This window comes from Thamnophis elegans, chromosome 8 (assembly GCF_009769535.1).
Source record: "Thamnophis elegans isolate rThaEle1 chromosome 8, rThaEle1.pri, whole genome shotgun sequence".
NCBI lineage: Eukaryota > Metazoa > Chordata > Lepidosauria > Squamata > Colubridae > Thamnophis > Thamnophis elegans.
The window spans coordinates 54,403,069-54,430,803 of record NC_045548.1 but is presented as its reverse complement, the minus strand read 5'-3'; the positions used below and the strand labels follow the sequence as shown (position 1 = coordinate 54,430,803).

The window sequence follows — 27,735 nt, the reverse complement described above, 5'->3', positions numbered from 1 at the left end:
GAAATGGAGATGAGCACTGCCCCCTAGAGTCGGAAACAACTAGTACATATATGCAAGGGGAACCTTTATCTTTTAACCTTGACTCTTGACTATCACTAAGTGTTGTATCTTTTTTATTCTTGATAAAAAAGAATATTTTTTATCCTTTTATTATCCTTATGTACACCGAGAACCTATTCACCAAAGACAAATTCCTTGTGTGTCCAATCCCACTTGGCCAATAAAGAATTCTATTCTATTCTATTCTATTCTATTCTATTCTATTCTATTCTAGTCTAGTCTAGTCTAGTCTAGTCTAGTCTAGTCTAGTCTAGTCTAGTCTAGTCTAAAATGGGTGGGTTAAGAGTTTGAAAAGGGTAGGGAGGACTTTCTCTACTGGACCGGTTATCCCTCTTGCCAGAGCCCGCCCCTCCCCCCCCGTGGGTTTGAAGACCCGGCGTCCAGCTCTGCCTAATGCCAACTACATGATTCCCCCTTCTGAGCGGGAGGCGTGACCGCAACCAAGGAAGGGGCGGGTCGGGGGGGCGCAGCGAGGAGTGGGGGGCGTGTCTCGTCCGGGCTCTGGCCTCTCGCGCTGGGGACGCCGCGCCGCAGACGGCCGGAGGGAGCTTCGCCGGGCTGGAGGCGCTGGTGCTGGCCGTGGGCGCCGAGCGAGGAGGCTGGGCGGGCGGGCGGGCGCTTTGCTCCGGGGCAGCCGCTCGCTCGCTCGCTATGAATGCGGCCCGGGCTCTGCTTTCCGCCGTGTTCCTCGCGGGTTTCTTCTGGGGGGATCTTCCCTGTTGCCAGCAGGCCACCATCCCCGCCGCCACCGCCGCGCCGTCTCTCCGGGAGCCCGGCAAGGGCAAGCGGAGCTGCCGGGAAGGCGGAACGTCCCGATCGGCTGGAGAGGCGGCCAAAAAGGGATCGGCTATAGCCCAGCCGCGGGTGGAGCCCCACGAGTACATGCTCTCCCTCTACCGGACCTATTCCATCGCCGAGAAACTGGGCACCAACGCCAGCTTCTTCCAGTCCTCCAAAGCGGCCAACACCATCACCAGCTTTGTGGACAGGGGGCGAGGTAAGAGGCTCAGCACCGCGGACGGGAATCTTCTCGCCTGTGGAACACCACCCACTCACCAACCTTGCCCATCTCGGCCGGTCGGCCAGCCGGCTGAACGAGCGGTTAATCCGCGGTCTCTTCCCTGCTTCCCGCCGTTCTACTGCACTGTACTTGGGCGCGCTTCAGTGCGCTTCCAGTCAGTCGCGTCCGCCGGCCCTTCTGCCAAAGAGCAGACAGGTCCCTGGCCCTGCCGCAGGCGCTTAGGCACCGCTACCCGGCAGGTTCTTTTCCTTCCCCGGGCCGGCTCACTCACAGCTGCTCTCCTGACCGCTTTTGGATGGGGTGGGAGCACAACAGCGGCACCCAGGCGTCTCTTAGCCCACGGTGGCTAAGCTGGCTGCGAGCTATGGGAGTCATGGCGCAACGTGAATTGGGAAATCCTCTGTTCCCCTCTGTTCGGGGCGTGTTTGTGTGCAAGGTTCCTATTGAGCGGGATTGGGAGGAAGCTTTAGGATTGCTTGCGAGCAACTGCGCACCAGAAATAAGGCTCCCCGAGTATTAGTTTCGGAATAAGCATACAGGTGATGGACTCTGGCACTTGGTGTTAAAAAGAGCAGCGCCTTCTTGGCTGACTTGTTCAGGATGGGGGCAAAAAAACAACAACCCATCACTAGGTTTCTTACACGTGGAAGCTTAACCTGTCTCGCGTGAGCCCTTTCTGCCCTGCTTCCTTATTTTCACCAAGCCTGGTAGCACATTCACTTAGTAACAGCAGTAGTAGTGATGGTAGTAGTAGTAATACAACTCTTTCGACTGGCGTGCTCGGTCTTAGAGCGGGAGTCGGAGAAGGCTTAGCCGCCGAAGGGGCCCGGTTCGCGACCTGCTTTCTTCGTCCTCTAGCCCCAAATCCCTTTTTTCCCTATTCGCTTCGGTAAGAAACAATGCTCTCTTTGCACCACGGGGGCTGAATTCGGCCCTTGCGACTTCGAAGGTTACGCCTAAGCAAGAAGAAGGAGTTGAAAAACGCTTCTTTTTGGACGATTTTGCGTATCCCGGGTTTTTTCGGGATGGAGGAATGGATAGGGAATCTTTCTTTCTTTCTTTCTTTCTTTCTTTCTTTCTTTCTTTATCTTTCTCCTCTCCTCCTCCCTCCCTTCTCTTCCCTTCTCTTCCCTACTCTTCTCTTCCCTGAATTCCAGAGATCAGGCGCAGTTTCCGAGATTCCGATGTGAGGGCGGGAAGTCTGCGCAGACCAAACCAAATCTTGGGATCGCGTGTAGAGTGCTTGACTCTTCCCTTACTTTTTCGTGCTTCGCCTTCTGGCTTCTTCCTTTGTAGAGAAAATAAGAGATTCCTGCTCAGAAACCTTTGGGGCTCCACTCTACGTCGCTTAGTTGCGCCATCTATCAATTATCGGTTAATGAAACGGCCGTCCCACGGAGTTGCGATTTCCGGAATCCCCACACACACACACACACCTTTTCTTACCTCTCACTTCCCGTTCTGATCTATGTCCTCCAGACCTAAGCGGGATCCATGAGCTGTCCCGGAGGCTGAGATTCAAAATAAATAAAAGGAAACCCAAAACGCTAGTTCCAAAACGCTAACTCTTTTAGGTTTCTGTGAATCATTGGGTCTCCGCCTAAAAAAGAAGGTGTATTCTATAATGGTTGGGGGAGGGGAGGCGGAGGTGGCTTTGAAACAACTCCTAAACCGTGGAGGGTGGGGGGCTAAGAGAGATCAGGCATGGATACTCTTATTTGCCGCTTGCTTCTCTGTGTCTCTCTTTATGGGGCCAAGCAGTCATCATTGCTACTACTTCCCCACGGCATTAATTTTACATCATCTCGCAGTGGCCCATAATGCTTACCATGCAGCCCCAAAATTCTGGAATTTTTTTGAGGAGGAATCGATGGAGTTAATTTGTCCACCGAAGGACTCGGTGTATTGGGCAGTGAATGTGAATTTCATCTCCTTGAAGATCCGTAAAAAAAAAAAATGTTCCGGGGATGGGATGGGGGAATGGGGACTTTGGAAGAGTTGGTTTTGTCCTCCTCCTGGGGAAGAGTTAAACCCCTGGGGGCGTCAGCATTCTCATTTTTTTCTGGCAAACGCCGAATTTGGTGGGTGCCCATCAGTGGCATTTTAAGAATGGATTTCGCATGGACATATTTTTGCAGAACTGCGTTCATAGCCTCGGCTAGAGTGAGCCGAGAAAGAAAGCGTGTCGTTTGTCTAGATTGCAAGTGGGCCTGGTTGGCACGGGAGAACTTCGCCGCTCTCGAATAGAATTAAATTATTTATTTGTCGATGCACACTGCACAATCTATGTACAATGAGATTGATTGAGCTCCCTCAGTGCACACCCTCACACACAATAAAACTCACAGTGAAGACAGAAAATCCCTCACCCAGTAAACCATATTAACAAACCCCCAGTCTTATTGCACCAGTGTGAACCTGTTACACGTTGCGCCGCCGCTGCAAATCCAATCGTACTACGCGGTCTTGCTTTTAATTACTGACCATTTCGTTGCAAAGGGTTAAGCTTCTCAGAAAAACAAAACAAAAACAAAACAATTTCCTTGCCTCTCCTTCTAGGTAGGACGTACAAACGCCTTTCATTTTTGTACGCTTGTTTTCATTCTTGGTTGCACACATCGCGCGCCGTTCCCAGTGCCCCTTCTGGTGAGCAAAACAGGATGGTACCCCGGGATCTTCAGGACTAGGAAACTTGGGCGGGGGAGGGGGGGAGTTGAGCAGGAAAAGAGAGGGAGGGAGGGAAGGAAGGCGTCGCGCCCAAGCCTCCTGGTTGGACGGAAAGAAAGGCCTCCTCCCGCCCCCTGATTTTGATTTGATGTGTCAAGGGCTGTGTGACCTGGCGCTGGAACCTCTGAGCATTAAGTCCCTGATTGGAGTGGTTCAGCAACGCGATCTAATTGAGCGCTGCTGTCATAACAGATCAACTAGTGTCTGGTCTTTACTAGTGTCTGGTCTTTCCTAATGAAGTGAGAGCTGCCGACAGCTCCGGATCAGTCCGACCAAGATTCCAGTGTCCCTCCGAAGGGGAAGACGCCCTCCGACATCCCCTCTTCTTGTCTGTTTTTAAAGCCCATCTCCCTCCAGTTCTCCCCTTCGGCTGTTAATTGTTGAGACTATAACTACCCATGCTATTTTTTTTTTAAATTAAAGTCCTTAAAAGTCCCCTTCTTGCGGCCTATCCGGTCTCCCGGCTTCCTGCAAATTCTCCAACATGCATCCCTTGGAGCTGCGGGAAAAACAGCGCGAGGAATAGCTGAAGTGCCACTTCAAGAGACGAAGAAAAAGATAAACTTAAGGTTCAATGCCAGGTCCTGCTCTTGGCAGGCGCTTCCCGCAGGGACTGCAACAAAAGTAGCAACCAGAAGGGTCGGTCTTCTTCTTATTATTTTGTTTCAAAAGCGTCTTTCCTTGCGGTTGCCCAAAATTTTCGAGTGTATTGGTGAAATCACGACGCCGCGATGAACATCATAGTGCTTATTGATTGCTTCAGCAGGTGGCAGCACCTGACTGGCATAGTCTGCGCTGGGAAGCTAAACGGTGGCAGATTTGGTTAGCAGTTGGACAGGAGACCACTAAGCAACCCCGCGGTTCTGGCTAAAGTGCAAAGGCTGCCTGCCTTCACACAACGCTAGACAAAGATGCTGGCAAAGAAAACGAGCCAGATTTGCCAGCTCCACCGTAATAAGTCTTTATTTTTCAACACGTCTCCTTATGTCCTTTATGTTCAGCAAAACAGCTTGTCTGTCCATTGCCTCCCTGCCCTTCGTCTCCGCTGGGGGACCGCCAACGACTGGCCCAGGTTAGTGGTCATTGCCCTCCAATGTGGGAAGAACCATCCCAATAAAGGCTCCGCAGGACAGGCGGTGGTTGGGAGCCGCGCTGGGTCATATATCCCGTGTCTCAGTTGGAAGTTCGTTTCAAATATGGGGGCTCAGGATCAGGGGAAAAGCTTTGCTAGGGTAGATCTCCTCAAAGGCCTTTGGAGAAAATCTTGGATTTCCCCCTACTTGGCGTCGGAGGCAAAGAAACGGAGCTAATAAGAGCGTAACTTTGGGATGCCCCAAAGATCGGATCCTCCCTGTAGTTCCATGATCGACATCCTGTCTTAGTCTTGGCTTGCTTGAAACCAAGGGAGGGGGGGGGTCTCATCGAGCTTTTACTTGTAAAATCGGCCCGAAGGATCGCAGATTCCAGATTCTCTAACCCCGCTCAGTCCAAAGGGATCTCCTTCTTAGTAGGCGCCTGGTGCAGTGGCGGATTAAGGCTCATTGGTGCCTTAAGCACTGACAAATCTTGGTGCCCCCCCCTCCTTTGTACACATTGTACAAATCTTTATTGGGTCCCCCCCCACCAATTTCTCAACTTTGTGGTGCCCCCTTGGGCTTGGTGCCCTAAGCACGTGCTTAGTTTGCTTAATGGTTAATACACCACTGGCCGGGGGGGGGGGGGGCAGGCTGCCTTGGTTGAAACTGCCTTTAGCTGCCAGGGTCTTCAACCCGCCTCACCCAAAGAGTCTAAGGTGGAAGGGTTCAGCGGTGCCTTTAAAGATAGCAGGTTGCACCAAAACGAGAGTGCGCGAGAGAGTTGAAAGGGGGGGGGGGGATTGTGTGGAATCGGGGAAAGATTTGAAAACCAATGCTAAACTTCAGAAATTGGGTGGGTGGGGGGCTGTAAACGGTAAGCTACCTCCGGGCAGTTGGGTGCACACAGCCGTCTAGCCTCAGAAGGCCTCTTTTGGCTCTGCCCTCCTAAAAATCCTATGGGACGCCCTATTCTCCTGATATCACCTTGGCTGGCGCAAGTAACCTACCGCCCTGCGCTCTTTTTCCTCCGTGGGTTGGTCTTATTTGAAAGTAAAGCCCTCGGCTCCCTCCTCCCCCCTCTGTGGAAGTGAGCGCAGAGTTTCTGGAGTCGGGGGGGGGGTGACGTCTGAAGAAACCCGGGGCTGGTTTGGGGTTCTGATGAGCAAAGCAGGTTGGGGGGTTTGCTAGGATGGAACCAACCAACAATAAACCAATAAGCCTTTTCCAACAGCCTATCTATGCATCGGTTGGCTTGGATTTCAACCCCATTATTCCCAGCCTGCTGACTGCATCTAGACTAGAGGACACCCGGGCGTTGCAGGCTGCTTCGTCCCGGACCAGATCCACCACCCTGAGCTAAACGGATCCAGATTGGGAAGCCTTTCCCTGCAACTCTTTTTGGACATCTTGAGGAGGAATGGGTGGGCGACACCCCCCTATGGTCGGGTCTGGCGGAGAGAGAGGCCAGGCGACTCCCGTTTGAAATTCTGGAATTTGGCGGGATTCTAAGCGGATCCTCGGACTGGGCCGGTGGGGCCCCTGCGTGGGAGCCCCATCTTGATCGCGCCTTCTCTCGAGTCGGCGTGATGGTTGCGCGCAGTTCTTGAGTGACCTTGAGGTCAGTTGGACGGGTCCTTTTTTGTGTGAAAAACGCAGTGGAGATCAGAGGGCCGGAGTGGGGCAGAAGACCCCAAATAAAGCAAGGAAGTAGAAAATCGGGAGAGGAGACCATAAAAGAAGAGTCCTCCTTCTCCCCCCTCCCTGTCCCCCTTCCCTTGGATCCAGTGGCGGATTAAGGCTCACTGGTGCCCTAAGCACTGACAAATCTTGGTGCCCCCCCCCCCCGTCCTTTGTACATACTGTATAAATCTTCATCGTTTTTTCTTTCTTTCTCAATTTTGTGGTGCCCTCTTTGTGCCTGGTGCCCTAACCACGTGCTTAGTCTGCTTAATACACCACTGCATGGATCGTTTCTGGATCCAAGACTAGGAACCCTCTCAAGCAGCTGACCGCTCTGTAGCGTGGGCATCGCTGGGCGGAACTTAGGCTCGTTTATTTGAGCGCAAAGCTTCCTTTGAGTCGGTCGAACTTATTCCTAAGAAGCGAGTCCTGTTTATATTTCGATATAAGACCAGTTGAACTCGGTAGGCCGCGTCTCCTTCTCGGGGTCGCGCTGCGGGCAATTGTCCTTGGGAGTAAGTGCGTGTGACTCCGCCTACATTTTTGGGCAGGGAGGAGGGCAAAAAGAATTTGCCATGCGGCCAGCCTGTTCGGACTTGCCTGGAATTAGGGTTGGGGGTGCCTGGGCTCGTTCTCGGGTGGTGTCTCCAGGAGTGGGGTTTGGGAGCGCTGAGTGGAACGATTTGCGCCAAGAAATGTCCTCCTCTTTCTCCCCTCCCCCACTTTCTTTGGGGCTTTTGTTCGCTTTATTTTTCTGCGCCTGGAAATATTGACCTCAGACGTGTCTAAGACGGTGTTTTTCAAACGTGGCAACTTTAAGATGTGTGGACTTTTAACTCCCAAAATTCCCCAGTCAGCGTTTAAGCTAAAAATAGTAAAGTTGTCACCTTTTGAAAAACACTGGGGTGACGCGATGCTCCTGCCTATGCCCAGAATCAGTCCTGGAAAACGTATTTCATTCGGACCCATATTGGGGCCTTCGGAACCTAATATGTCACAAAAAAAATCACCCCAGAAATTTAGGTTTGCGCACAGCTATCGGCTAAAACGTGGTTGGTTCGTTTGTGGGGTATGCTGAGTGTGTGGGGGGGGGGGACACGACTGAAACACCTGCTCCATCCCAAAGCCCAGCACTATTATCGTGTGGTAGGGGCTCACTTCGATTTCCTGGCCTGGCCTTCACCTCCGAGAGTTTTGGAGGCCTCGATGGCCAGGAGCCACGAAGTCCGTTCAGGCGGCTGTGCAGGTCTCCAGGGAAGGCAGCGCTTTGTAAACGAAGCCCTGTCGTAGTCCCGATCCTATCTCTTGACTTCCAGGGGCGCTTCCTTCCAAGCAGGGCTTGGCTGCAGTTTCGAGCTGTTTCGCTAGCCGGAGAAGAGGCCATTTAGCGGGCTTGAAGGTGGATTCTTTGCAGGCGGGGATTTCCTGCTCAATGACCTCCCGTTCTGTTCAGAGGAAAAGGGCGGCTCAGGCAGGTTGGAGACTTTCGCGGCTGTTCGATTACCTCTTCGGCCGGCGATCCAGCTGCGCTCAACTATTTCTAGCTTCATAGCTGAGAAAATACTTTCGCCGTAGCCCTTTACCCAATTTTATTCAAGCAGATGTTAGACTACAACTCCCACCTGTCCCAGGGGGGAGGGAGGGAGGGACAGAGGGAGGGAGGGAGGGAGAGAGAAAGAGAGAGAGAGGGGGGGAGTTGGTTTTCCTTTTAGACTTTGGCAAACTAGGTTGTTTCAATTCCGTAGGAGGAGGTCTTTAGCAGCGTCGATCCCACTGCTCCAGGAGCCGCCGACCTGCGAGTACCGTACATAAGAGGAAGGATCCTTTTGTTATACTGTATTTGGAGTTAGAAACGAGTTTAAACATCGAAGGATGGTGTGGGCTTTTATTTCATTTTACCAGAATAGGCTGACAATCAGGTATAGATAGATAGATAGATAGATAGATAGATAGATAGATAGATAGATAGATAGATAGATAGATAGATAGATAGATAGATAAGAGGGAGAGAGAGACAGAGAGACAGAGACAGACAGACAGACAAATTCCTTGTTGTCCAATAAAGAATACTATTCTATTCTACATACATACATACATACATACATACATGTATACATACATACATACATACATACATACATACATACATACATACATACATACATACTCTTAGTTGGGAAAAAAGGCGCTGGCGTCCTTTTGCTCTGAGTGGAGAGGAAAAAAGACTTGGGGAGGGGAAGCGCAGTTGATGAAGGGCGAAGCACCTGCCCCCACCAAACGCTCGGCTTTTAGAGTTCAACTCCATCCCGCAAGCTTCCCTTTCAGGGCAGATTGCACCCGAGGCTTTTCTTCCTGGGCGATACCTATCCGGGCATTTCCTTGAAAGGACGAAGAAGGCCGCCGCCTCTTTGAAGCTGGAGGGCGACAGCCCCAAAACACCCATCCATCTTCTCAACGCTGCGGCCCCGCTCTATCCCTAAGCCCGTTGACTCCGCCTGAAACCGCCTTGAACACAATGCCGCGTTTAAACCCAAGGCCGTGCTTAAACTCTTGGGTACCGTTTGGCTGCAGTTGTCCGATGCAGGCTTCCTCTTCTTTCCCATAGTAAGCGCGCCCGAAGTCGATGGGGTTTCTTCCTAAAATGTGTGCTTTTCAACTTCTTGTGCAAACTGCGTAGTTCGGCAATTGCTTCGCCGTCTGACTGATGCCTAATTCGGATTTACAATTCCTCCGCCTTGCCTCCCTTCTTACGCTCCGCCCGCTTTCCTTTTCCTTTTCCAAAGGTGTTAAGATCAATGCTGCTCCAACTGCCTTTGGTTCGGCCAGCGTGGCTCCTGTTAGAGAAACTGAATTCGTTGGACACCGCCCGTCCTCCTTTCCTTGTTGACTCGCACGGGTTGAGCCCGCGGGGATTTGAGAGGCTTTGATTCAGGCTGGTCTTTGAAGCTTTTTCCTTCTAAAACGGCCCAACTAGCCAGGATTTACTATTTGATGCCTCTACTGGTCTTGCTTGGGCGTTTCTCGTATCTATAGGAGACGGTGTGTTGTGATTAGCGGGAAGGTATCAATAAAGATTCTTTTAATCAAAGAAGTAACGTCTTTCATTCCCCCCACCAGGTTCAGTTCCTGACCCCCCTCCTATTAAAGGAAGATACAATTTAACGATGTGGAGCTTTGTGGGGGGGTTGTTTTAGATATATTTAATTCATCTTTAAACCTTCAGTTCCTCCACTGCGGCACAAGATGAAGAAGTTTGAGGAAGGAAGGAAGGAAGGAAGGAAGGAAGGAAGGAATAAAACGGATTGTAATGAAGAAACACCGCATGTTTTTCTGTTGGCACTTCAGCTATGGAAAGAATGACTTTATCAAGCTTCCCTTAAAAAAAATAATGGAGATCAGGTTAGGTCTTGCGTGATCCACACCTCGTTTTTGTTTCTTTGTTTCCCGCTTTGACAAGGGACAATGGTCCGGGGGAAGGAAGAGCCCGAGAGAGCCAACAGAGGTACCCCTTTGATAGCTTTTCGCTTTGCTACACTCGAGAAGGGCCCGGCAGCCTGTTATCTTTGTCCATCCTCCTGCTCCTTCTCTGGGTGGGTGAAATTCCCCAGCCATCCTGCTCCAAAGGCCCACCGGAGATAGGAGACTCGGATCAATCAGCTCCCCGCGCTGGTGGGTCCCCTTGTTTTGAGATTTCTGTCCGGAGAGAGGTCAGTCCAGAAGCTGGCCAGAAGCTTAGAGTTTGGCGTCTTCAGGGGGCTAGAGCGAGCCGGTCTCTTTCAATGAGTCCAGGGGTGGGTGGGAAGAAAGGAAACATTTTCTACCTACGGTGATATAAAGGATTCCTGAGTCACCTTCGTGCACCACGAGTGGGATGTTTTCTTTTTCTACATGACGTCTCGTATGACTTATTAACCTTAAGCGTGTGAGAGAAACGTCAACACAATTGTATATAGCAGATGGGGTTTATAGTGAGTGTTCTACACGCGAGGAATCGGCTCTTAGCTCTGAAAAATCGAATTTCCCCTAGTTTACAGCTGCCTAGACCGGCGATCCTCCTCCTCCAAATATTAACTATACCTCCTAAGCTTTTCTTCCCTTGAAGCTCCGCCAAGACTTACTGGCAGGAAGGGCGTGAATTGGGGGAAAGTGAAGGAAGGTGGAGAAGATTCCTTTCCAACAAGCCGGCAGTTCTACATAGAGTAGTGAAATAGCATTGGGGATAACAACAGCAGCCTTCCCCACAATCTAGGAAAAGCCCCAGAATAGTCTGTCTGTCTGTCTCCCCCTTTCTTTCTTTCTTTCTTTCTTTCTTTCTTTCTTTCTTTCTTTCTTTCTTTCCTGAATGCGTGTGTGTGTGTGTGATCTGTCTGTCTGTCTGTCTGTCTATCTACCTATCTACCTATCTATCTATCATCTATCTATCTATCTATCTATCTATCTATCTATCTATCTATCTATCTATCTATCTATCTACCTATATCTATCTATCTATCTATCTATCTATCTATCGCATTTATCATCATTTATGTTTATGGTTGGACGGGGGAAGGTATTTCTAAGCTTTTCTTCCATCGAACGTCTCTTCATTCGTCTCGAAGATTCCGCAGCTTTACCAGAGATGATAAAATATCCTTCGTGGTTCCCTTAGAAGATATGATGTGGGTCTCGTTTAAAATAAACGCCCCTCTTTCCCTCGCTCGCTCATCCCCGAGGCCTGTCTGCTTCTGCGCCATCCCAGAAAGGGCCGTTTGTTGTCGCTCCATACCTCGGAATACCTGCTTTACAGGCGATCTTCTCCTTTGCCTCCTTTATGGCAACTTTCAAGATGGCATTTTAAAAATCCCGTGTTTTGGGGGCCGGGGAGATTTCCGCTAGCGGGAAATCTATTTGTGGCGGGAGGCAGATTTACAGCCTCTTCGAAATGGGGAGGAAAATGCTCTCTCCTTGACACGTTTTTCATTTGCCAGACAAATACAGCACTTCCTTTAAAAAGAAAGGAAATCCAATGCCAATATTAATAATGCGCTTTTCCTTGGGGAGGCCAGTATCATCCAAGGTGGAAAGCCAGATCGGGCGCAGCAATCCGGGGGGAATAAACCCCTCCGAACCGTCCAAATACTTTCCCCTGTCGCTGCTGTTACTGTAGAAGTCAGTCTACAGTACAGCTGTTTCTTTTGCCAGTCACTAAGAAAGACCCCCGACGGGGCTTATGGGAAGCGACGCTTGGAAAGGCCCTTCTCCAGAGGCGCCCGGTTCTTTCGCCGCTTTTAGAGCTTCGAGGAAAGGGGAGCCAGGAACTCAAAGCCGCAAGCATCCTCCACTCCTGAGGGGGTCGTGAAAGGAAAAGACCATCGAAGAGAAATAAAACTGCCGAGGTCTGGGCATCTGGCAGGTAGCACTCCCCTCTCCAGAGGAAGTGGGGCTCGAGTGCCTTTGATTTAGAACGAAGTCGGCGGAGGGAAGGAAAGAGCGAGCGAGCGAGCGAGGCAGGAACCCTTCAGCGCTAGTATTTTGCCATCCAGCGATTTAAAAAAGGATGAAGTTATCCCAAGCCTCGGCTTTCGTTGAGAAAAGCAAGCGTCCGGAATGAGAGGGCTTGCCAACTAGGCTCTCCGCCAGTTGTGGCCAGGGCCCCTCAGGGTACAAGGAAACCCTGCAAATTAACTTCAAGAGAAATGCAGTTAATATATTTTAAAGGTTTAATTCTAATACTGGGGCAGAATACCGCCTGCAGGTACCTCCTCTGTAAAAAGGGGGGGGGGCAACAGACCAGAAACTAGCAGTGGAATCTTGGATTTTCTACATGGAAAAAAATGCTAAATTCAATAAGGGCTTATTCTTAGGCCCCTGTGTAGAGAGGACTTTTTAAAAAATCTTCCTTTTTAGTAGTTGAAAATATAGGGGTGGACTGGAACATCTCAGAGAAAAGACAGTTTAGAGAAGTTTTGCTAAGGATTAATTTCTTCAGGAAATACTGTTACAGAAATAGGATTTTTATCCCCACCCTTCCATTAGCTTGCCTTGCGTTAGAAAGCAGAAACAATTATGGAAGGAGACAAAAGGGATTCCAGTAGGGAATTAAAAAAACATTCCAGCATCACCCTTGAGATGTTCAAGATGTTCAAGGAATGAAGAGATTTGCCCACAGTTAATATATCCAGGGAACAACTTCACTTGTAATTGATGCTGCTATCTCAACTGGTATTAAAGGCTCTATTCTATGATCTATTGAAAAATGAAGGCAGGAGTTCACTCTTCATTGAGTTTATGCAGAATTAAGTTTCACCCAACAAAGCATGATTGACTTTCTCTGTTCTCACAGTGTGTAGGGGGAACAGTTGTTAGCAGGCCATTGCTTATGGCATCTGTCTGAAGAGCTTTTGGAGAGAGAAGAGGAGAAACAGGAGGGAGACATTAGGTTGGAAATGTAGCTCGTGAAAAATTAAATGTCTAGGGTTTGCTTAAAACATTTCTCCCCAAATTCTCCAAGGATGGGCCACAAATGAAAATACAAATAGTCCCAAATATACTTCCTTGAAATTAAGCTTCATTGAATTGTCACTGAGTTGTCCTAAATTGAAACTCTGCTTAGTTTACAGATTTGTATCTCAATTATTTCTGGCTGGAAGATGTTGGTAATAGCAGGTATGCAGCAAAATAAAATGCTGGCATAAAACTAAATTCTGCTGAAGTGTAGAAACTGTGCATCTTCACTCTTAGAATTAAGGAGTATTCATGGTCACTCAGAAGGAAGCAATGTTGGCTATTTTTGTGACAGTATGAAACTTTAGTTAGACTTAAAAAAAACAGGATAGAAAGCATTGATGCTTTTGAACCTTAGAAGTAAAGAAGATTCCTGGGAATACTATGAATGGCAAGAAAGAAAGAAAGAAAGAAAGAAAGAAAGAAAGAAAGATCATAGAACAAATCAGAATTCTTATTTGAAGCTTCAACTATCTTATTTTGGAGCATTGTGTGAAGATCTAGATCTCTGGAGAAGTCTGTAATGCTGGGAAAGGTAGAAGGAAACAGAAGAAAAGGAGAACCAAAAGCAAGGTGACTAGGCTTGATTACAGCAAAAATGGGTGCACTATTGGAAGATTTGAAGAGCCAGTTTGGAGACAAATCACTCCAGGGTGTTTACATGGTCAACCTCAACTTGATGGCACATGTTCAATTGCAATCAATCAATCAATCAATCAATCAGTTGCAATGATGTATTCAGGGACTGACTGCTGATTCAATCTTGAGTAGGATCAAATTACAAAACTGGTAGGTAGGAAGAGCTGCACTGAACTCAGGAAGAATTGCTTCAGACTAAAACCTATGAAGGGTGAAAAGAAACCAGCATCCTTCCATTCCCCTGTGGGCAGCAGGCCATTCTAAATTTACCAGAATGAAGTGTTTCACAATTTCAGAAAAATCCAGGGTATCCAAAGAAGTTGAACTAAGGAGGGTGGGAGTGCAGCGCGGAGCAAGGCAGGGTGGGGAGGGAGAGACTCGCCAAGGCGAAAATTATGGTATGATGTCATTTTAACATGTTAACTAGGATTCCACCAAATAAATCATATGTATTTCCAGCCGCCCTTAAGCTACTTTCTTGCAAGCAGGGTCAACTGAAGTAAATGGAATGTAATTCTGCCTTAGTGGATTTAGGAATAAAGGAGTCGTGATCTCTGTTACACACACACACACACACACACACACACACACACACACACACAACTTTTAAAGGAGCAACCACAATGGTATTACAGCCAACGGCTGAATTTTAGATCCATGTATGAATAATCATGGTAATTCACCTGAGTGAAAACAGAGGACAGCCCAGCCTGCTTTCAAGTTGATGCCCTCCAGATGTGTTGGGACTACATGTACCAGAATTACCATCCCTGGGATTTTCTGGCTTAGAATTCTGGGATTTGCAGTCTCAACCAGGCCCCTTTCTGACCTTAAGAAAACCAGAAACAGAATGTCCATCGTGTCTTCCTCATCTCCTTATTCTTTTTGCACTCTACCCAATTTTGTTTCTCTGTTGTTTTTACTGTTTCCACAAATTCTATAGGATGTACATACATTTTCAAAAAATGCAGTTTATGCAAGATGTTTGTTTGGCTGCTAACCAAGATCATAGGATGTCTCTTATCTTTTTACTCATCCCAAAATGAAGTATTGGTGTTAGGGCAGTTAGAAGTCTGTCTGAGGGACAGGCAGTTTTGTTATGAACTATCCTGACAATGCAACAGGAGAGAACTGTTTGAAGATTTGTCCCAATTCCTTCATTAAAGGCTCCAATATTAGGCATGAGTGGGAGGGGCCCTTCTGCATTGAGTTCAAGCATTGATATCTCATGTTATTTGGCTCTCTGGGTATTTACAAAATGAGACACATTTTTTCCCAGGCTTTTAAGTATCAGTGTTTTAGCTTGTAATAGTTTGCATTGAGTTAAGTGCTTGTTTGAGCAGAAGGGCAGAGAATAAATGAAAATAAATAAAAGGCTACATGAGATGTATCCACTGAATACAATAATTTAATAAAAAGGGAGCTTCCCACAAGACTGAAATTGCTCCAGTGAGTCTGTTGTAAGTCATTGCTTTTCTTGCCCTGAATGAAAATTTTAAATCCATTGGACCATTTCAAATATAGAACCCAAATTTAGATTATCCTCTCTGGGGCTAAATCTGGGGCCTGAGCCATTGGTCCCTCTATAAATACAAAATCTAAGAAAATCTAAATCCAGTTTCTGAGAATAGCAATAATCCAGTCCAATTATAGGATTTTTCTTTGATGATATATATTGGCATTCCTTTCAGTGTTGTTCCTCAACATCTTTATTTAAAAAAACCCCTCTTATTATTTTGGGTGGGGTTTTATTCTGAGATAATATGATGAGATTACAGCTTCAGATTCACAAGAGAGCCACTTAGGAGCAGATTTCTGAAGTAAGCCTAGCAAAAGTTCCTGTCTTCCAACATAGAGCTATTTTACTCATGTCATGTGGTAGGAACCAAACTTCCAAAGTTTTGAGAGATTGGTGTTCCCCTTTATCCATATTATCATCAAACTATGTCAAAAAAGAAAACAGCAAAAAGTTAAATTATTACTACAGCTTTTGCTCTATGCCTTTAAACAAACATCTTGTTTCATTTATGGATTAAGCTGTGAATCTTAGCACATGAGAGAACAAAACTCAGATTAGTCCAGCTGGATGCAAAACAGGTTATCTGAAACATTACTGGAATTTGATACAGACTAAAAAATGCAGTGTTGTTCTTTTAGTGAACATTATGTTGTTTTAGTCAATCTGCCTACTTAACCACTGATACATCTGAAATAGTCTGAGCCCTGGGCAGCCACAGGGTGGGGCAAAGTGACAGAAAATGGCAGGACCCTGCATACATATCACCATCTTGACCTATCTTTGGTCCACTACAATAAAGGCCAATGGTCTCGGCCTTTATAATCTGATGTAAAAATATTGACCTTCCTTAAGCACTCTTTGGGGGCAGCCAAAGGAATGAATTAATGAGGATAGATGAGGCCAACCAAAGGCAATTCAAGAGTTAGGCCCTTGCTTCATTTTCAGTTTACATTGGCATCATATTGTCCTGGCAACCCTTCACTCCAGCTTTATTTTGTTCTGAGCCAAAAATTAAAGCAGTTTTGTGCCATTTCTCCACATTCTCAATTTAACTAGTTTTTCCTGCTTGAGCTGGCATATTCTCACTGCAGTTACAAGCTGTGCAAAATCCACAAAACGCCACTCCTTTCTGGGAAGTGAGGTCAGATGACCTGCTCCTGGGAGTTGCCACAAATATACCTTCTCCATGTGAGGAAATGTGGTCATGTTCTCTAACCTCTGGCTATCAGACTCCCACAACTCAGCATTTGGCCTGGATCTAATTGGGGATTTGGCTAATACCTCCTTTTTCTATGGTTCTCCCCATCACTTGGGTATTATTGATTGACCCATTTCTACAATTGGCCTTCCAGTACATTTGCTCTAAGGTGAATTGCATGGGCAACCTGACAATTATGTTTATTGCTGTTATTGCATAATCATCTGTGATTTTGATCCACATTTATAAACAGTTGTTGCTTTCCAACCATCGTAGACTGTAATTCCCATCACACTATCACCACCTCTGTCTGGGGATGATGGGACATAAATTATGCACAGATGATATAAAGTTTGGAAATCTGAGAGAGTTAAAAAACAGAGCAGCAGAGGAAAAAAAACACCATTGCTTCTCCTGTTCATACATAGAGTAATTGAAGAAGAACTGTAAAATGGCATCAGGACAAATGTATTGTCCTGCCATTTCTTGTTGTAAGATGCTGATTTGTGCATATTTTCATGCCAATGGGTAACTTTGTCTCAGGGGAAAAGTGGCAGTATTAGAGGGAGATTAATATATACTAATTATTATTATTAATTAAAGTGGTGCTGAGTTTGACAATCAGAAAGATCAGCAGTTCAAATTGCTAGTGCCGCATAATGGAGTGAGCTCCTATTAGTTGTCCAAGCTTCTGCAAACCTAGCAGTTCGAAAACATGTAAAAATGCAAGTAGTAAAATAAGGACCACCTTTGGTAGGAAGGTAACAGCGTTCTGTGCCCTTTGGAGTTTAGTCATGCTGGCCACATGACCATGGAGACATCTTCGGATAGCGCTGGCTCTTCGGCTTTGTAATGAAGATGAGCACTGCCCCTAGAGTTGGGAACGACTAGCACATATGTGTGACGGGAACCTTTATCTTTAATATATCCTAGCAGGATACTGATGAGTTATTCTCCAATGTCGGTCATGAAGTATTGTTACACATGCTAATGAGGACAGCATAGTTAGGCACTGAGTTGTTACAGGTGTTATAGATGTAGAATTAATCCATCTTTGTCAAACCATCAGAGGTGTGTAATATATGATGTCCATCATTCGGAGGGACCAAAACCAGACTGCTCTAAGTATGAGGGAGCCAGTATATATACATACCATAATTGTAGATATTTTGCATGTTTACTTTGATAATTAGATAAATGCAGTGAGCAGTCTATTAATTCTTCAAAACCAGGCAACATAAGACCTTCCAATTTGTATAACAACTATTACTACTTGTCTCTTCTTAATTCATTGTTTGTAAATCCCTCAGAGTCTCTTAGGTGAAAACAGCAATGTAGAAATTTGAGACATACATACATACATAATTTTAAATCAAAGACTACTGCATACATTCACATTTATTTCCTAGCCAACTGTTCCTTTGCATGATTGCATGGGTTGCATGGTTCCTTTGCATGGTTTCACAAACATATTCAATACCAAATCAACTGATTAGATTCATATCTGATAGAAAACAAAGGTTCTACTAGAATTTAGATGATTTAGACCAAATGTTTCAGGTTAATATAGAATCAATACAAGGTTCAATTTTCAAAAAGGAGACAAGGGAAGTTAAAATGGATGTCAGTATGCTGGGGAAAGGAGGAATCATTCCTTGTAAGAACAATAATCGGCAAATATTTTGTAGAAATCATATGCAAACTGGAATCTTTGTGCTGACCGAGAGATTCCATATCTATATGAGTGATTCCATATCGATATGAGAGAAAATTCTATTGCATTCATTGGGACTTCGGAAGTAAAATCAGGGCACAGAATCATACAATTGGAAGAGACCTTGGATATCTTGCAGTTGAACCTCTTCTCAGAATCCTCATATCATCTCACACAAATGACTATCCAATCTCTTCTTCAAAATGTCCAGTGATGAAGCACCCCCAGTTTCAGGAAGGAGACGGTTCTATCTCTTAATAGTTCTCACAATCAGAAAATTCTCCCTTGTTTTTAGGTTGGTTGGTTCCTTCCTTCCAGTCCTTTTCACCACTTCTAGTTATCCCAATTCCTATCACCAATAATACTTTGCTAGATTATTCTAACAATGTGATAATCTTCCTGCAAGACCTGGTTGTCTACCCAAAAGACCACTAAGGCACATCAAGCACAGTCTCCTGTTTCCAAAAGCAGATCTTCCTGATGACTCTTGGAAACTCACAAGACTGTTTCCAGTGACTGAATTTGTGCCACACATATCATAAACTACAAAGTAGTTTATATTAAACATATCAAGTCAAAGTAGAAGGAATTGCTTCAGTGGGTCTTACTCCCATTTGAATGATTGTAGGCTGGATCTCGACCCATTTCAAGTTTGTTACTCATAATGAAATCTGGCTCATAAGAAAGGTCTTCTGGAATCAAAGCAAAGGTCCTTAAAGACCCCTGACCTCTCTGAGGAGAGCCTTCTCGGTGGCTGCTCCGACCCTCTGGAACGAACTCCCCGTGGAGATCCGGACCCTCACCACCCTCCAGACCTTCCGCGCCGCACTTAAAATCTGGCTATCCCGGCTGGCCTGGGGTTAAAGACTCTAATCCCTACTCGAATTGTATGACTGTTGAGTTCTTAAATGATATAGTGCTTTTATGTTGTAAATTGTTTGTCCTTCCCCCCCCCTTTTTTTTGAACTGTGAGCCGTCCTGAGTCCCCCCAGGGAAAAGGGCAGCATACAAATAAAGTAAAGTGAAACTGATTTCAGAAGATGCTTTTATTTAGAGAAGGAGTTCTGTTGAGGCAGAAATCTTAAATTCTGCTCTGGCATCTTCAAAAACCTCTCTGGGGTCTTTTGACCAGTGTTGAAAATACTAGATCAGGAGAACATTTAGTTTGACTCAGTTTGTCCTTGGGGCTGAAGTAGTAATGGGTGAAAGAATTTGTCTCCCAGCCATTCTAATTTTGAATGATGGGTGTTATAGTCAGTATCCATCTGCAAGGTGCTATTTTGGAGAATGCTATCTTAATTTTCTATTTTGGTTAGAAGGATGATGAATATGTATCACTATAAGTGAAGTGTGTTGTTCATTCTTAGCATGTGCAAATCCACTTCCAGATCTTTGCATCTAGCTTGTATTTTTTTCACTTGGTGTAGCTGGTGGTACACGTAATCCTTGATTTGCAACCATTTGTTTAATGCTTGCAAATTTCAAAGTTACAAATGGTGCTGAAAAAAGTGACTTATGACCAGTTCTGCAATTATAATCATCCCAACAGTCATGTGAGCAAAACTTGGTGCAACTCCTTTAATGACCAAGTTACATAGTGATGGAAGTTCTGGTCCCACTTGTGATCATAAGTTGAGGACTACCTGTGTCTGCCATCTAATGTTTTTTACCCCCAAAACCAAACCTGCCCTTTCAGGATAAGGTTACCTGCTTCAAGCTGGCTGACAGATAAGGCTGCTACCCATTTCTTTCCAGCAAGCTGTTGTGTATTTTAGCAACTGAGCAGAAGGCATGTGTCCAACAATCATGGGGTCCTTTTTCACACAGCAGGATTATGAAAACAAGAACTTTTATCTGTTAATTTCTTAGCTTCACTTCCAAGCATTGGTTTAGATCCAACAGCAGCAAGGATTGGGAGTCTCGATTATTCTATATTAAATGCCAGGGATAATGGGAGTTGCAATCCAAGACATCTGGAAAGCCTCTGGAAAAAGGATGAGCTAGCAAAAGGATGAGGTTTAGAACAGGAATAAAAGGGTTCTTATTGGATGGCTTTGGGCCAGTCACTGTCTCATAACCCAGAGAAGTTACTCACCTTTGGCAATTTCTAGCTGTGTGAACTTCTACTCCCAGAATTCTCAGTAACCACTCTGCTGTCCTGCTGGAGAATTCTGTGAGTTGGCCCACACATCTGAAAGTTGCAAAGATTGGAGAAATACTAACCTAACACCTTAAATTTGGTAAGCTACAACCTGGTGATGACATTATCTTGAGCTTTTCACACAGTATGGAATACTTAAAAGAGGGATTAGATAAGAAACTCTCAAGGATTCTGTCTGTCTTCCTCTAGTTTATACAGTCTAAAACTTACTTTGCATAGATGACATCACTCAGTACCCAAAATAAAATTCTTCTTTGCTAGTGTTCTTTTAACATATTAAAGGTGACAAGAGGTGCTATTACTGGTGTTACTTGTTATGCATGCCTTTGTAATTCTGAAACTTCCATGGTCCTAAGTCAGAAAAAAAGCCCCTTGGGAGAGCTTACTCATACCATTCCTTGGCAATGAAGTGAAGTGTGAGAAGCTAGAGAAACCTCAGACAGCTGTAGAGAAGACTATGTAAAGGAACATAATTCTCTTGGCCATTCCTGAGCATTTTTTTTTAAAAAAAAATCTTGTCCTTGGAAAGAATTTTTAAAGCTAACTGTCTTTCATCGCTGAGGATACAAAGAAATGCAAAGGAGTTTCCCTGCCCAGCATTAAACGTAAGTGGCCTAGCTTGAATCATAATTTTATATAAGATATATGGTACTCAGACCTGAAAAGACACCACTATTCATACACTAATTCCTCTGTTACCACAATGGCAGTATTGAGCATTTAATAGAACCCATTAAGAATGTTGGATACATGTTTACTCAGAAATCAGCTTCACTGAGCTCAATGGGTTTTTTTTTGACAATATTTAAAAGCATAACTGAATTCTATACCTCATTCCAATGTTGCTTGTATTTATATTTTTAATACAGTTTAAATGCAGTTATTGATTTCAAATACAATTTAGCAATAATTTCACATTTACAGGGGGAAATAGGTATCCAGCAATCTGGACTGAGTAATCCCTACTCATTTCAGCACTATACTATCTAAGTGTGGTCACTATATTTTATTGGAAAAAATAAAGGACAAACCAGAAAAGGGGACAAATCTGAAACAAGTTCATAATGATAAAAAATATAACTTTGCTTTACAAAGACAATTCTAGAGCAAAACCAAGAAAAACTGTCCAAAAATGCATAAAAAGATATATAAAATCAAACAGTGTATGTAAAAAAAATTTTTTTAAAGACAATTCAATTTCTTTATTTTTCACATAAATGTAAAACACTGTGCATGGTGGTACTATTTATACAATAACAGTTAAAATGACCAAACTAAAGGGGGAAAGTGAATTAAAAAAAAAACTGATAGCTTTCTGAAATAATGGACTCCTTTATATAGTGTCCTTTATATAGTAAAGGAGGTATGGTCACTGTATATATAGAGAAATCAGATTTTTTTTAAAAAAAAACCTAGAACTGGCACTGAGATCTCAATATGAACATTATATTGATGTTTGGGCCCAGTTACTTTTCAGTGTTCTTCTGAGAATGGAGAAACTACCTTGGAGGAATCACAAAACATCGACTTAAGAATATTACACATCTTGGTGCATTTATTCCAAGGTACATTTGCAGAGGAACAAGTGCAGAGTTGCAATCAAAATATGTTAGAAAAAAACTGGCAATCAATATCTAGCTTTATCCTACTATAAAAGATATGGAACAGGTCCTCAAGATTCCAAGGGGGGTAATTCCCGCTAGAATTCACATCGGATATCAAAGAAAGACCACAATGCTCTTTGCACCAGTTGGAAGTAAGCCCCAGATAATTAGATAAGGTACTTATAGGACCACAAATGCTGCACTGCCACCTATGCATGCATAACCTGTGCATTTTGTCAATGTCTGTTAAACAATCACATGTAAGAAGACTTTCTAAGACATTTAAAACACCCCCTCAACTACTGCCAGGAATTAAAAGGGCGACACTGTCACCCAACCATAGGTATCTCCTTGCCTAATAGACATGACAGATTTAATCACTCCAACAATTTGAAGGTAATACCTTTCCCTTAGTTGGTCTGCTTTGCCTCAGTGTTGGTAAAGTGGCCCTTTGTTCAACACAATGCATCAGTCCTCAATTCCACTGAAACCACCACTGGCCCCTTTAATTATGTACTGAGGGATCAGTATGGCAGCCCAAATGTAATCTGCAAATACTTACAGGCAGAGTGTGTTTCTTAATAAGACACAGCATCAAGCACGTAAAACATACAATCTTAGGAGAGGCTTCAAGGCCTATTTCAAAGGTGCCGATTCTGGAATTCAAAACAAAGCATTAAATTGCAGGGATGGAATTTAGAGGAGAATTATTATTCCCATGTTTTTAAACAGGAAGCACTATTAGGTGACCAATATATTTGTTACTGGCAACTTGGCTGAATGTGTACATGGCATTAAAAGTCACAATCTGCTGATGAAGCCAAGTTCACATCTGCAAAGTCAGAACAGAGTAAAATAAATGATGGATTAGCACAGTGTGTGAAAGCAATCTTTCTCTTACTAGATTACCTGAAGATATCATGGTTCCCATCATAAGCATCATAGGAATATTACTGGTGACCCTTGTAATCAATAAATGATAAAGACTATGCAGCGACACTCCAGCAGGAGACTCTTGGTTGCAATATTTGTTGGTGATATTACTCCCAAAAGACATACAAGTTTTACTACGGTAACTCTTGAACGAAACCCCAAAGAAAGGGAGAATTTCTGTGTTTGCCAAGCTTTGTATTGGGAAGTAGAAAAATAAGAGGTGACCTGATTTTTCATAGCCTGCATTTTGCACACAGATATTTTAAAACAATAAAAAACATCCCAATGTGATTACAATGCCTTCCTGTAATCCACAAATAGGAACTCAGATTTTTAAGCAATGAAAAGTGAGCATACATTGCCCAAAAGATGCTGTCATTATCTGTTTCTTTTAACTTTCCCTTATTCCAATTTGGGAAAGGGGTGCTTCATCTTGAAAACGCACTACAATTAAGAAATGTATTCATCCCTTAATATCCTATCTGCTTGGTAGTTGGGAAAATATACCGGAATCCAATATGAACAGCAAACATTAAACAGGTCGAATCCCTAACATTCTAGGCAAAAACAAACATGTCAGATAAACTTAAATTTTACAGAGCCAAATGACTGCATGAATGCATTTTGTCCTTTGCACTAAAGGGCACCAGTTATTAGATATAAACCCCTCCATTTGGAAACCTGTGGGTTGCTTGCTACTGTATTCTAGGACAGGGGTCTCCAACCTTGGAAATTTTAAGCCTGGTGGACTTCAATTCCCAGAATTCCCCAGCCAGCAAAGCTTAAGGTCCACCAGGCTTAAAGTTGCCAAGGTTGGAGACCCCTGTTCTAAGAAGTCCCAGGGCTTTGGATAGGCTCCCTGTTTCAGTAACCTGTTGGAGCTATGCTGGCTGGGGAATTCTGGGAGTTGGAAGTCCACCAGGCTTACAGTGGCCAAGGTTGGAGACCCCTGTCTTAGGAAGTCCCAGGGCTTTGGATTAGTTCCTCGTTTCAGTAACCTTTGGAGAAGTAACCTGTTGGAGCTTTGCTGGATGGGAATTCTGAGAGTTGAAGTCTGCCAGGCTTAAAGTTGCCAAGGTTGGAGACCCCTGTCCTAGGAAGTCCCAGGGCTTTTGATAGACTCTTGGTTTCAGCAACCTGTTGGAGAAGAGCCCTCAGTTTCTGGAGCCCTTTCCCTGTCCCCTCTTGCACAAGGCTACCAGAAAATGTCCTCCACACCTGGACAAGCTCCCCTCCCCCTGGCCGTCGAAGTTCTCCCTTAAGAGCTATAACTGACTGCAATTATCTCTTTTTTTTTTATCTTGCAGACGATCTTTCGCCCAGCGCTTTAAGGAGGCAAAAATATTTGTTTGATGTATCGACTCTCTCAGACAAAGAGGAGCTGGTGGGGGCCGAGCTCCGTCTCTTTCGGAAAGCCGCCGGCGATCCTTTCTCCAAGGCTCAGACAGGCTTGGCCCGTCTGCAGGTCTCGCCCTGCCTTTCGGGCCGCCGCCTGGACTCCCGGACTCTGGACTTGCAGGAGGCGGCGCCCGTCCGGCCCGGTGGTGGTGGCGGCGGCGACTGGGAGGTGTTTGATGTCGGGCAAGCTTTGCCGCCCCTCCGCGGGCCCTGGAAGAAGCGGCAGCAGCTTTGCCTGGAGCTGCGGGCCGTCGGGGGGACGCGCTCTCAGCCCCACCCGCAGCTGCTGGACCTGCGGCCCCTAGGCCTGGGGCGAGGCGCCCGGGCCCAGCAGGAGAAGGCCCTGCTGGTAGTCTTCAGCAAGTCCAGGCGGAAGAACCTCTTCGCCGAGCTGCGCCAGGAACCGGGAGCCCGGCCTCTGCCTCCTCTGCCGCACAACGCGGCCGCCCTGCCCTGGGAAGCGGCGGGCCCCGTGCAGCTCCGCTTGCAGGCCCGCCGGATGAAGCGCGCCGCCTATAACCACCGGCACGGCAAGCGGCACGGCAAGAAGGCGCGTCTCCGGTGCACCAAGAAGGCGCTGCACGTGAACTTCAAGGACCTGGGCTGGGACGACTGGATCATCGCCCCGCTCGAATACGAGGCGTACCACTGCGAGGGCGTGTGCGACTTCCCGCTGCGCTCGCACTTGGAGCCCACCAACCACGCCATCATCCAGACCCTCATGAACTCCATGGACCCGGCCGCCACGCCGCCCAGCTGCTGCGTGCCGGCCAAGCTGACGCCCATCAGCATCCTCTACACCGACGCCGGGAACAACGTGGTGTACAAACAGTACGAGGACATGGTGGTCGAGTCCTGCGGGTGCAGGTAGCGGCGCGCCGCCGATCCCCGGCTGCAACCCCGGAGCGGAAGGGCGAGGGAAGCCTCGGGGAACTCCCACGGCGGACAGCGAGCGTGCGAGAGTGAAAGACACGCGAGGGAAAGCGGGCGGAAAGCGCGCCACGTGCGAGCCCTCGCTCCGAGCTGGGGAGGGAAGACTGGGCGGTCCGGACTGCGCTTGCGCAATGTTTGCTTCGTGGGTCCCAGTTCCTGCTCCTTGAAGAGCCAAGAGAGAGAAAGAGAAAGTACAATAGCTAACGCCGTTTTGGGAACAATGTTTCCGCGTCCAGGCAAAGCCGTCTCCCCTAGGATGGGAGAGTTTGCTCCGAAAACACATGGCGAAAGTTCCTCTGAAAAGTTGTTCGGTCGATGTTTCCCCCTCGACTGAAGGTTTGGAACTTACCCAAACGAGTCCCGTTTTGCAGAAATGAAGCCTTGGTTTTGAATCCGCAAGCACAACATTTTCTGGGATAATTCACTGCCCCCTTGCCCTTGCAGTTCCTGGAAGATTTTTTTTTTTAATATAAAAAAAATGGAGTATCGGGGAGGTTACCCAAGTCTCTTAAGAGAGGCAACGTGGGGAGTGGTGGTGGTCAGAAATTGAATTGTGGGAACCAGGCGAAGACACGTGTCGTCGGTCCCTTTCGTAAGTGGCGCCAGCCTCGTGCAACTCCTCTGGTTGGCAGAGCTTGGCCTTTAACATTCAGGTTTTAAAACGGACTTCTTTTAACTTTTTTTCTCCCTGCTCCCGTGTCGTTCCCCTGTGCTGTGCGGACAATCTGCGCTGAAAACGGCAATCGGCGGTTTCTCATTTCTGACTTGAAGGCAAGGAAGAAATAAGATGAGGCAAACTGCATCACTTCCAATGAATGAATTCTTCCTTTCCAAGAATGTAATCCTGGCAATTCTCATCTAGATTCTCTTTGAAGAGAGAAGTATGAGGAAAAAAGCAAGTGTGGAGAAAGTTTAGTTTGACAATCCTTGAATCCAGAATTGTTTCTGTGTTTCCCTTACAAATATTTCCATCCTGACACGGATTAAGTACTTCCTCCTTCCTCTAAAGGAAAAATCAGTCCCACTCTATAATTAGTTTAGGTGGCTGATCTTTTAAATGTATTAATTAGAAGCTGTGAAAAGAGCTACAGGTGGGACATACTGGGGATGTTTAGAGGAGGGGTCTCCAACCTTGGCAACTTTAAACCTGGCAGACTTCAACTCCCAGAATTCCCCAGCCAGCAAAGCTGCCTGGGGAATTCTGGGAATTGAAGTCTGCCAGTCTTAAAGTTGCCAAGGTTGGAGACTTCTGGTTTAGAAGGTTATGAAAGAGCTCCTTAATTTCAAAATGTTCAAAATTCAAAAGTTCCAGGAAGGGTAGGTGCTAGGAAGGGTTGGCTAGCTGCAGTGGTGTTTATATAGTTAATGCAGATGTGATGCTGAGAGAGACAATAATTAAACACTGCTCCACAAATCTGCACCTCTGCACCTCACAAGACTTGGAAATATTCCTGAGATATTTCCTTGGGGATTCAAGATTTCCTAGAACTTCAAAAGGGTGGGGAAAGTGGAGGAAAGACGTATTAGTGTATAAATAAATAGATAAATAATATAAAATGCTAATAAAAGAAAGCCTTCACCAGGAGCGATAATTTAAAAGAAAGTGCACACTTTGGTTTTGGATACAGTGTTTGTTCATATTGAAGCTGTAAATATTTATTTAAAACAGACTGCAGAGTACAAAAATGGAGATGAGCAATGTACATTTCCCCCTTTCCCTGAATGCCCAGAGCATTATATGCACTCAATTGTCTAATATTTTTTTAAATAGATTTGAGCTGTACAGATTTAAGCATTAATCAAATGTTTCATTTGTATGTCTGCAATGTTACCGTTTCCCCCCACTTTAAAATGTTCCTGCAAGATTTAAAATTTCGTGCTAATGAAGAATTCTTTGTTTCTACTGTCTACCTCACTGTGTTGCGAAGGCTTGATCTTCTGGGAAGACTCACCAGTCAGGCCTGGTTCCCATTCATTTCAGTGATGCTCTGAGCAGGACATCTTGCTGGGTTCTATTTCAAATGTTTACAGCATAGCAATCCTCTGCACACTCACCCGGGAATAAATGCCATTAAATAGTTAGAGCTTATCTCTGAGTTAGAATGGATGGGATTGCTGTGTAATGTCCTCTTTAAGATCAATTTATGCCTAGAACATTTTTACGGTATACTTTTACTGGATGGTATTAAAACTATGGCTGTATTATTAAACTTTTTGCATAAAAATGTTGCTTTTCTGTTATAGTTAAATAGCCTCATATATTTATTTTACCAGAATGTTGACTCTAAATTCTAAAAAAATGCTCTCAGAAAATTTGAAACAACTGACACCTCAAAACACTTCCGTCTGTATTTTATAAAACTTTTTGAAATACTTATGGATTGTCTTTTATTAAGAGGAATGTTAGACCTGGGTTTGTACAAAAATTCTTTTGCTGGAAAGAAAAGTTGTAAACAGTATTGATGCCCAATACTGTTTCAGGGTTGGTTGCCCATGGCAATGATGTTTTGTGAAAATGAACAAGCACTCATATTTGAAATACAGATTCCTTGATTGCATAGTCTTGTACTCGAATAGGGAACACTTATA

At 45.4% G+C, this 27,735-nt stretch overlaps 1 protein-coding gene across 1 annotated transcript; it reads left to right on the top strand.

The window, feature by feature from the left end:
- Positions 1–587: 587 nt before the first annotated feature.
- On the top strand, positions 588–27,523 carry GDF6 (growth differentiation factor 6). The gene is made up of 2 exons (XM_032222213.1): positions 588–1,057; positions 24,123–27,523. The coding sequence occupies exons 1-2, from the start codon at positions 712–714 to the stop codon at positions 25,082–25,084; spliced, it is 1,308 nt and encodes a 435-aa protein (XP_032078104.1). The 5' UTR covers positions 588–711; the 3' UTR covers positions 25,085–27,523.
- The last annotated feature ends 212 nt before the right edge of the window (positions 27,524–27,735 follow it).